This window comes from Diplodia seriata, assembly GCF_021436955.1.
Source record: "Diplodia seriata strain FDS-637 chromosome Unknown scaffold_2, whole genome shotgun sequence".
NCBI lineage: Eukaryota > Fungi > Ascomycota > Dothideomycetes > Botryosphaeriales > Botryosphaeriaceae > Diplodia > Diplodia seriata.
This window is the reverse complement of record NW_027117309.1, coordinates 4,255,730-4,267,043: the sequence shown is the minus strand read 5'-3', so window position 1 is coordinate 4,267,043 and position 11,314 is coordinate 4,255,730. Positions and strand designations below refer to the sequence as shown.

General features: G+C 56.8%; 2 protein-coding genes across 2 annotated transcripts; both read left to right on the top strand.

The window, feature by feature from the left end:
• Window positions 1-1,419: 1,419 nt before the first annotated feature.
• On the top strand, window positions 1,420-2,733 carry SLS55_002660 (uncharacterized protein; the record flags this gene model as incomplete). Its single annotated transcript, XM_066774141.1, has 3 exons — window positions 1,420-1,483; window positions 1,567-2,009; window positions 2,071-2,733. The coding sequence occupies 3 exons, from the start codon at window positions 1,420-1,422 to the stop codon at window positions 2,731-2,733; spliced, it is 1,170 nt and encodes a 389-aa protein (XP_066636708.1).
• Window positions 2,734-7,484: 4,751 nt separating this feature from the next.
• On the top strand, window positions 7,485-8,559 carry SLS55_002659 (uncharacterized protein; the record flags this gene model as incomplete). The annotated part of the gene is made up of 2 exons (XM_066774140.1): window positions 7,485-7,877; window positions 7,927-8,559. The coding sequence occupies 2 exons, from the start codon at window positions 7,485-7,487 to the stop codon at window positions 8,557-8,559; spliced, it is 1,026 nt and encodes a 341-aa protein (XP_066636707.1).
• Between the last annotated feature and the right edge of the window lie 2,755 nt (window positions 8,560-11,314).

Sequence of the window (11,314 nt, the reverse complement as noted above, 5' to 3'; positions counted from 1 at the left end):
CCTTGAAGCATTTTTCTTGCTGCGCATGGCCACGGACGCGGCGGTCGGCTGGTCGCCCACATACATCGCTCGCGGGAATCTACGTTTTTACGGAAGGCTGTTTTCTGGGCGGCGTTTGTCAGGTGTCCGAAGGTGCCGCTATATCTTGTTGCCTACACTGTTTCGATGGCGTTTTCCGCGTCGCATATTCTTGCCATTCCAGCTTTCCTCGGCGAGGGCATCTTTCTATCCACGGCATAACGAAGGGAAACGGCATGTACGAAGGGTGTGGAAGGGGGACGGACATGCGGAAATCTGACGTGCGTATCTGGATGTCAGTCGCCTGTTGGATTCGGTGCGGAGAGGGGGCACATGGGGACGAAGGGGGCTCGACCATACTCCGTCGAAGGAACAGCCAGTTGCCGTTAAGCGCCAGCTTTGCCAAGTACGATAATATCAGCCAGCAGCGACCGTAATCTCGAGCCTTTTACTTTAGGTCGATAATGAAATTGAGAGGTCAAGAGCAGGTTTCGAGTTGTGTGCACTACCAGCGCGGGGAGATACGACCAGGCCAAAGGCCCAATGCCACGCGAGCAGCGCAGCACGGCGGCGAGGGAGCCCACGATTCGGCAACCTGTTGAGTCGTTCCGGGTACGCCAGGCATCGAGGGTATTGCAGGTCTTGGCTCGTGACGCATCTTGGTCTTGTACCACTCCAGCGGTGGACCCGGCAGAAACCCCCGCGGCTACCTATTAGCGCTGCCGTGTCGTTGCAGGCTTGGCCACAGTCCGGCGGTCAACGGTGCAGCGCTCCTGCCGTCAGTTCGATCATCACCACCGGCGGAGCCTCAGAACGCCACGGCAAGAACAGCCTGGCAGGTGCGACCGACCATGGACGCCCTTGCCGCTGCCGGCCAGGTGACAGCTCGTCCCATTCGCCCGCCGCCATTCATGCGCGTCACCGGCTACGGGCTCCGCGGCCATGTTGTGCAACTCGATCAATCTCCAAATTCTCCCGTTATCTCAACATGAGGCCCGCTGCCCTGCCAGGCCAGCATTCGCTCCTTTCCCCGCCTTTCTGCAGTCGTGAACCAGAGGGTCGTAGTCTCTCATCATGATGTGTGCTCCATGGTGATCGCGCTCTGCCCCTCTCACCTTCCTTCTAGGTATCACTTGTTTTGCTCTTAGCCTGTTGCCAGTCTAGTCTCTTTCCATTAACTCGCCCAATCGCCGCTACTGTAGAGGGGAACCGCGACATTACCACAGGGTCGCGCCTGAGCATCGCCACGCGGGCAGCTGCGCTTCACTTTCCTACCCGTGTACTTAACTTCCGCCTGGCACAGGACAACCGTCACCAAAACATCTCCACGGTTGCAACGCTCGACCTGCAGTGCAATCTCGAGTTCACTTTGCCATCCAGATTCTACTTCAACATCCGAACATGGCGGGCCGCGTTCTTACACCCATGGCTTTACTCCCCTTCCTGGCCCTCCTGCCTTCTCTTGGTAAGCTTCCTTGCTTGCTGCGCTCGAGACACTCTCATCCAAGATCCCATGATCGCTGACACGCAAGCAACGCAACCCCACAGTCACGGCAAAGTGCGAATGCGGCTACTCAGTCAACAAGACGTCGGACGAGCCGCACATGGTCTGGACGGACGTGATGGAGACGGACTTCCTACACATCGACGATCTCTCCAACCAGACCAACAGTCTGGGTCATAGCATGAACAACATCGGTTGGGTGCCGCAGGCATACAACGTCTCGGCGGAGGATGCACGCGGCCAGCGTGGCAAGATGGCGCAAGTGGAGAACGTTGTGGCGAACCCGCTAATGGACAGGAGTGAATGGGCCGGCCAGGCACTCAGTCCCGGCGATCCCGGCTTGCAGCTGATCGTACGCTCGACGCTGGTTGACAACATGGTGCCGTTTGGGGAGCTTGTTTCGACAAGAACGGATATGAGGTACGGCAGCTTTCGGGTCCAGATGAAGATGAGCTGGGTTCCGGGAACGTGTGGGGCCTTCTTCATGGTGCGTATACGCTTCTCCTCGTTTCGCGAGTATGGTTTGGTCCACTGACAAGCAACGGCAGCTCCACAACAACACGCAAGAAATCGACTTCGAGTTCCTCTCCAAGCAATACAACAGCTCGAGCAGCCCGGTCAACCTCGTCCTGCACTCGCCTGAATCCGCCGCCGCCGGCTTTGACGCATCGAAATTGGTCGACAACTTCAAAGTCCACCCGCTGCCGTTCCGCCCCGACGCCGGCTTCCACGAGTACCGCTTCGACTGGCTGCCCGACCGCGTCTCCTTCTACGCCGATGGCAACTGGCTCTGGGACATGCTCGACAATGTGCCCAACTCGGGCGGCCATCTCGTCCTCAACCACTGGTCCAACGCCGACCCGAACTGGTCTGCCGGCCCGCCCGAGCAGGATTCGATCATGACGGTGTCATACGTCAAGGCGTACTTCAACTCGAGCGACTCGCAAAGGCAGCATGACTACTTTTCCCGCTGTCCCGACGACACCAAGCTCAAGGATGGTAAGAACGTCTGCGTGATCACGGAACCGGAGAAAGAGGAGAACGACGACACGTCGAAGACGGACTTCTTCTCCAGCGATCCGAAGAACACGAAAAACCAGACGGTGTTTGACGACTGGCCATCGAGCGGTGGCAGGATGACGCCGGGAGGAGCTGCGTGGGCAGCTGGGGTGGCTTTCGCCTTGGTGATGGCCGTGGTGGGACTCCCGTAGTTTCACATTCCCCGGTTGCACACTCGCCCTGTCTTACTTCAACTTCCCTCGGGTTGAGGTTAGTGAAGGGGGTGTTTGGAGTTTGGTTGGCTTGGAGGTGTTGCAGCTTTTCTGGTTGGGCTGCCTATTCCTTGTGTCTCCTCTTGTTTTTTTCTTTTCCTTGCACATCCTATGGTCGTTGAGGGCGTTGTCTCCTTGCGCTCTTTTGTTCTCTCTCTCCCCCTCTTTCCTATGTCGCTCTACTTCTACCTCTACATGCTCTACCACGCTGGGTTTCTTTAGCTGTTGATAGGCACCTTGAAAGTATAAAGCGTCAGTGTAACCCATTTGATGAGTTGAAGAGGGTTGGGTTCAGCTGGTGATGTCTTGGTGCTGTGTTAGTGAAGGTGACGATAAGACTCACTTGATTGCGCCAGTGAAGAATGAGGTGGTACTCTGTCCTTTCCTGCTCTCCCCGCTTGAGAGCCCGACAGGACAGATTGTCAAATGAAGCGAGGTCGCTAACTTCCCCTGTTCACTCCAATGTAGGATCTGCAGCGGCATGGAATGTACTGTACCTACATACCTCCAGAGTGATCGTGGTCGCTGTCATTCTTCGCAAGGAAAAAATGCAGTATTGCTGATCCCAAAGGTGACGACACATTCGCCATTCAGGCCTGATCTCTATGTTTTATGAAAGTTTTTTTTTTTCCCCTGCCCCCTCCTCAGCTTGAGCCGCGCGGGTGGCTGGTTAGCTTTGCTGCACGCCGCGGAGCGATGATTGGGCACGGGGAAAGCGGTAGCGAGAGAACACTTGCATTAGCGGAATGCCGACTTTAATGGGTTTGATGGATGTGGCGCTCTCTGGTGCCCGATTGGTGATCAGCGAGTGATGGGGAGGACGGAGTGGAATGCGACGTGCGCTTGACTTTGACATTATTATCGCGAGGGCTCTTGCTTGCTTGCTTCATTCGCGTGTCGGTGGTTTGGTTTACACGGGAGCATGATGTTATGCTCGCTACGTAAGTGAGCAAAGGAGGTAAGGTGGTGAACGTTGCTCGGCGGGTTGATTCTCATAGGTAAGCAGTCCAGACCTCATGCGCCAACAATTACTACCGGAGCGGGAAATGGGCGCCCGGTGCCACAGAACCTATACAATACATCCCCTTTCTCTGTCAGGCGATAAGGGGAGCTGAGCGGTCTCAGTGGTCGGTAGTGAATGCAGGTAGGAGATTGTTCCTGCGCGCAATATTCATGCGGGGAGCCACCACCCGGGTTTTTTGCTGCGCTTCGGTGGCTGGGCCGGCCGGGGCCACGCTATATCTCGGAAGGATTGAAGACGACCATGAATGGGCTGTCGTTTTGTCTTCTTCCAACCTCCGATTCTCATTTTATTCTGGCTGCTGAGAGAGGTTGGGTGTTTGTTGTTTTTGCCGAGAAGTCGTCCATATCGTGGGCGTTTCTCTTTCCCCGCAGCCGCCGCGGCCTACGCTCGTTTGGTCAACCGTCATCAGTCTATCAGCTCCTGTTGTTCAGCTGCACCTGGCTAAGCGGCAAAGGAAGCCTACCGGACTTTGCGACTCTGAACCCAACCTCACGATATTCCCCTGTCGGCATAAAAGCTCGCCTCACCGGACCTGCCTATCGTCTCTTCGACAATCAATTCCTACGCATCGCGGCATCCACGAAATCCAAGGTATGTACCATTGAGCATAACTTCTACCACCACAACCCCACTCGCTCACATCGCCAAGGGTCTCACCTCCTACGATCACGATACACAAGTGCTCGACGTACGTAATTTTGATACAACCGGCATAATGCGCACCTTCACCACCACCACCACCACCTCGGTCATGCTGCTCTCCGGGGCACTCGCCGCGGTCGTCTCCTCCCCCTCGGGTACTCCAGTCGTCGCAGACGCGGCGGCCGACCTTGAACTCCGCCAGGCCGTCCCTCCCGCCGCCACGAGCGTTGCATCATCACTCACCAATGCGGCTGCCGCGGCGGAAGAAGAAGCAACGACGGCGGCGCAGACCGCCATCTCGACATCCATCTCTGCTCTACCATCCTCGTCTTCTTCCTCCACGTCAACATCATCGCCATCCACGGCAACAAACAACCCCACCTCCACCACCACCACCACCACAGCCGCTCTCAGTAGCGTCGCCAACCCCGCACTCACTTCCACAACGATGACCGCAACCACCACCACCAATCCCCCAGCCGCCGCCGCCGCCATCCCAGCCACCACCACCACAACCACCAACCCCGTAGCGGCCGCAACCGGCGATACCAACACATGGATCACGACCGTGTGGCAGGCGCAAACCGACGGGGCGGGCGCGACGCTCGGCTACGCGCCGGCCGTCTACACGCAGACGTGGGCGGCGGTGCCGGACCAGCTGCCGGCGGCGGGGAGCGGGCGGATACACGTGGGTGGGTATGAGGAGGACGAGAAAAAAGAACAAGAAGCAAAAGAAGATAACAATGGAGGGGATGGTGGTGCGGCTGCTGCTGCTTCTGCTGCCCCAGCTGCTTCGGGGGCTGCTGCTGCTGCTGGGAAAGGGAGGGGTGGTGGGTGGTTTTTGGGGGGGAGGGCTGTGGTGGTGGGTGTGGGGATGGTGGTTGTGGTGGTGGGGATGGGGGGTTGGTGGTGAGGGCTGGGGTGGTTTTCCGGTTTTTTTGTTTTTAATTATTTCTTCTTCTTCTATTGGTGTGATAAGGGAGGAAGTTGCTGGTTGTGGGTCAACGGTTAACGGGAGTGGGGATTGAAGGTGAAGTGTTGGATTTGTCCAGTGAAGACTGGAGTGACCGGGGTTAATGTCGTGGCATGATACAACGAGGGACCAACGGCGAAAAGGAGCCCGGATGAAAAAGTAGGCCCAACAGCAAGGCCCGGAGCCGAATGACCGGTCCGGCCGAAACGGAGTGAGCGGAGACGGAGCGGGTGTGGTCAAGATCAGGGTCTATGGCGTGAGGGGAGCGGGCCGGTCGGATCCGGGGTGCAGGTCGTGGAGAAGATGCTGGATTGAACATGGGCATTTGAAGCATGTCGACAAGATGGCGAATACCATCCTGTTTTACCTCGATGGATGCTGGATGCTGGTTGGATGAAGCAATGCTCCCTGTATACCCTTGGTCTGTTGCTTATGGCAATTCTGTCACACGTGTACCTGCGTTGTCCAAATCAGTCAATGGAGCAGCCGGCGAATCAGTAGACGCGGAGTGCTCTGGGAGTTATACAGGAACGGTTCAAGCCGGATTCGGATTCGTCCACAAGATAAGGACCCACGTGTATGTGATCTGACTGCATTGTGCGGAGAAGGCATGTGCGAGGGTCCCGGTGCCGGCAGGGCGCGGAAAGGGTCTGGAATGCGACGAATAGCATGGCGAATGCGATCGCGGTCGTATTCGGACTACGCTGCCATCTGCATGCACGCTCGGGAAACGGCACCGCTAAAGTCCGTGAGAAGCCGGGTGTTGGCGCTAAGCGGCGGAGACGTCAGGTAGCAAATGGTCCACGGCTATCTGTGCCGGCCGGGCGGTGTGTGTTGCGGCCCCTGCGTGCTTGACTGGAGGTTAAGCTTGCGTCTCTGCTTGCGTTTTTTGCTGTACAGCTGCACAAGTCGGCGTCGGAGATTGATGGGAGCCGGAAGCCGATGAATCCGGCGCCCGAGGCTGACAGCAACCCAGCTCGGATTGATAATTGCACCGACAGAGGCTGACGGCGACGGGTGGCTTTGTTGCGCCTCGCTTTGTCACTGTCGAGGCGTGGTCCGACTAGCGACAAGCTCACCGTAGGATCACGCTGATGGGAGTATATTAGGTCAGCAGTGCAGAGAGGCGTGAGGCGGCGCTGGATTGGGGCAAGAGCGCTGGTGTTGTCAAGCTCTGGCGGCGGAAGGCGCTACGGCGGGGCACATCACTGGCGCCGGCGCCTGCAAGCTTTGACGGCATTCTTCGTAGGGCTCACTCCCACTACCTAAACACTCCCTTCGCCACGCCCTCGACGTCGCCTGCTCGCTCGTCTCCGCAACGCAGCACCGCACCGCACCGCATCGTGACCCGGCAGCAGGCAGCAGGCAGCAAGTAGCCTGTCCCACTCTGAGTGCCGGCCCCGACAGGCTGCGCGTCCGTTTTTTGTGCGACATGGTGGCCCGGGCTCGCTTGGTGCGGCCGGGTTATCCGGCAGCAGCCGGGCTTGCCAAGGGCTTGGGCTGATCGCGTGGCCGTCGGTCGTGTGCCGTGCAACCAGCAGCCAACGACAGCACTCGCTGGCTCGCGACCAGGGCTGCTTCAGTCAGTCTCGTGCGAACGCTGCCGGGCCCGCCCCATCCGCTGCCGAGCTGGCATCGTCGTGCGCCACTAGACAAGCAGAATCGCCGAGCCCGACCTCATGAAGATTGAAAGCGAGCCAGTCACAATGACGCATCCAGATCCGGCGGCATTGTCGATGCCACTTGTGAGAATATACAGAATCCTCCGCCCCCGACCCACCGGCCCTGTCCTACTTAGCTCGCACGCGGCGCCTGCCCTGGACGGTTTCTTATCTTTTGCCCTCCTGCCTGCTGTGCCTGCGCCTTTGTCTCCCAAGTGCTTGTTGTACCTGCGCCTGCCCTACCAGCAGTCACCCAAGCAGGCGTCACTACTGACACCGTCCATTTGTCCCACCCCAAGTGTGGCCAATCTCAGCATTCCACCCTAAGCACTGTGTTCGCCATCCTTCTACCGAATCAGATTACCTACCTCGATAATATACACCTGAAACCATGGGCGCGGGCGCCTTCGTCGAGCCGCTTGTTGTTGTCAGCCTTCTGTTCGGCGGCACGTGGCTGAACCGCAACTCGGACTATCGCCTCTTCGCCTCATCGCGGCCCCACCGTCGCAGCAGCCATGTCCGCAGCGGCTCGCCAGATAGCATCGAGTCGGGCCTCGCGAGCCCCACGGACGCCGACGGCCTTCTCTCTCCCCGCGCCAGCTCGCCCTCTCTGCTGTCGGCCGCCTCCGAGCCCAAGTGGCGGAAACGAGAGCTGCGAGCGCTGGGATTCCGGACCTCGGTGACGGCACCCAATACGCGCGTCTTCCAGGACCGGTTCCTGAGCCGGCTGCTGCAGAAGTTCCCGTTCCTGGTTGAAGCGTGGTACTGGGCCCTGATCTACTGGGTACGCGCGTTCCTCCCCCCACTTAGCAGGCATCACTGACCGTCTGCAGGTCTACCAACTGGGCCGCGCCTTCACGGCTCTGACGCTGGTCGAGGACACGGTCAATGTGGCGCGCAAGCATGCGTTGCAAATCATCCACCTGGAGCAAAAGCTACACATATTTTGGGAACTGCCCGTGCAGCGCTTCTTCCTGCAGTACCCCACCCTCATGACCTGGATCAACCGCATCTACTCGTTCATCCACATCCCCGGCACCATCCTCTTCCTTGTCGGGCTCTACTACTTCACCACCACCCGCAACCGCCTGAGCGAGCGCCAGCCCGGCAAGCCCATTGGCAGCGTCGGGGGGAGCCCCGCCGGCCCCGCCCTGTATGAAGCCAGACGACGCACCATGGCCGTATGCAACCTGCTCGCCTTCATCGTCTTCACCCTCTGGCCATGCATGCCGCCGCGTCTGCTCAGCGACAAGACGGTCAAAGGCCCCGTCGGCGACGAGGCCCGCGCCTTCGGCTTCGTCGACACCGTCCACGGCGAGGGCGGCGAGAGCAGCGTCTGGACCCAGAACAAGTTCTGCAACCAATACGGTAAGCAGCCCATCTCTCTCCCGAGATTACCCGTCGACATTTTTTATTTGTTTATTTATCCACCCGTCCGTTTCGGGCGGAACGACGCGAGTCATTGACTAACATCTTGGCGTTCCCAGCCGCCATGCCATCCCTGCACTTTGGCTACTCGCTCCTCATCGGCCTCACCATCCTCACCATCCCGCTCGCGCCGCACCAGCGCCGCGCAGTGTCATTCCGCCTGTCCAACAGCCTCCGCCTCCGCCTGCCCAACCCCCGCCGCGCGCTGTGCGTCCTCGTCGGCGTCGCGTACCCGCTCACCATCCTCGTCGCCATCGTCGCCACCGCCAACCACTTCGTCCTCGACGCCGTCGCCGGCGCCCTCGTGTGCGGGATCGCCTGGACCGGGAACCGCGTCTTGTTGAATTTGTTGCCGGTGGAGGATTGGTTTTTGTGGTGCGTGAGGATTCATAAGCCGGTGTATGGCGGGGTGGATTGGAGGGAGGAGGATGATGGTGATGAGTGGGTTGTTGGGAAGGGCGTGTTGTCGCCGTGAAGGGGTTGATGAATTAAATGAGGTTAATCGGTTGGTGGAGGGGGGAAGAGGGGGGAGGGGGGCGTGAATAAGAGGTGGATACGAGGCGGTTGGTGAAGAAGAGGTGGAAGGTTGCTCGCGCCCCATGGTTCCTCTCCCCCTTCCTTTTTTCCTTGGGGAATTTCTAAATGTTGGATATAATGACGAAGCTGTTATGACTACCCTCGATTAATGACATTGACACCTTGGATGTTTGAAGTACGCTCGCGTCCTTTTTTTTTATTTCTTCTTTCTGTCTGGGCTTGGATAGATGATTTGTGGTATTGCCATGTGAAGACTGGCAGTCACCCTTTCATTTCGTCGCCTTCTCCATCTCATGTGCGGCTTCATTGTAAGCAGATCTTTGTCGAAGACGACAGAGTATGGGATAATTGGCATGTCGACGTTGATCGTACGCTTTTTTCTTTATCGTGGTGTTTCTCCGGTATGAAACCCCCGAAACTTGCTCGTTGTTTGCCTGCTTGATAGATTCGGCGTGGGCAACTGTAAGTCGGAGGAAAGAAGGTGATGGGCGACAGGGATGATGGGGTTTGTTGGATTCGAGATGATCTACAGGGTCCGTAGGTATTGTGGGTTCGTTGCTGGATTGATGATCGGCGGGCGACGGCGACGATCCGGTCCTGATGGGGAACGAACGGGATTGTTCGAGCGGTCGTCCACGAACGAACGCGGGTCTGGGATCACTCATGCAAAGCTTCAAGATCTGGCGGAGACTATCGTGCTTAGCAGACGATGCGTCAAATCTCGGCTCTGGTCTATTTCTCATCCGCAACAGCTTCTAAGAAATAAAGCACCCACATGCTGAGGTTGATGGCTGTGCTCGATATTCCTGCATAGCAGGAGATGCGTGTATAGATATGTGCACGTAAATCCAATCAGCTTTCTGATGCTTGATCTTGAGAGGCTTGCAGAGATTGAGTTTCAATTTATTAAGATAGTCAACCGAGAGAAAAGAAAAAACATATGAATCCTTGCTGATCCAGATCCCGCCCAGAAACCGTAGTAGGAAAGCCGGCTTTCGAGAAATAGATTCGAGCACTTCATGCGAAAGCTGTCTTGCTACACTAATCAACGCACCTCGATGCGGCAGATTGTTCCATGTTTGGACGATTTCTGTGAAGGATAAGAAATGGAATATCCAATACGGATATAGTAGTCTGTCCCGGGAACGGCAGCGAGAACGAGTGACCAATTCAAACCGTTGGTAGACCAGAAAAAAAGGCAAGAAACTGGGTACCATGTGTTCGCAAGGGTTCGCGGAACCTGAAAGTCCAGATATAAAATGCCAAGTAAGCGATAGCCTTCGCTGTCGTTGTCGCTGACGCTCTCGAGTATGAAATGCGTCTTTGCAAGGTCCAGTTTGACATGCCCTTTGCTTAACAACCCCTCCAAGTAAAGCGGACTCCCTAGATGATCGATTCGGAAGCCTGCCTCTTGCATATCTTTGGAAGAGTCGGTCGGATTTCCAAACTCAAATTTGAAATTGTCGTTCATAATCCCTGGAGGATATGAATTCAAGATTTCGCCTTCTACGCCTCTGGTGGCTGCTCGACAATTAAGCCATGACCAGGTTGGTGGGCCTTCTGGGAATGTTAACGAGTGGAACGGCCATTCGCGGAGGGTACTGTCGTAGTTTTTGATGGGAGCCTTTTTTGCTTGCCAAAGGAGGCATCTTGGAAATTCAATTTCCCACAGTCCAGCCGAGTAGTTGCTCCGTATATAGGGTAGAAGCCTTGATGCAAGTCCAGCGATCGCATACGGCCAGTCCTTGGGCATGGTCATGTTCAATTGAGAATACTGTGCAACACTAGTCCGCCACGCTTGTAGGCAGCCCTCTGCAGTCCACAGTTCGTTTGTGGATCTGTCGAAAGCCGTCTTGACGTTCTCATTGGATGGAAATTTGTCACTATCATTGTATTCGCCACACTCACATGTTGTATGAGCTCGGCACTCCCACAGCATTTCAGACCGCGTGAAGTGAACAGTGCGACGTGAAAGAATCCGTTCTTGGAAAACCCATGCCCGCCGGAGAAGTGGAAATGGATTTTCGGGTGGCTCTTCACGGAGTCTTGATTGACTGGGCCCAAAAAAGGCTTCGTGGACCTGTTCAAGCTTTGGGCGTACAAACACATCGTGGCCCAGGGCATAAGACTTCAAAGTCCTCGTCTCGGTTGTAAAGAGCGGGTCTAAACACCATACTCGAGGACGAAATAAGCCGCCACCGCAAGTGTCGGCGGAAGTTGCCGCAATATTGAGGTAAGAGTTGCTGTAAACTCTAG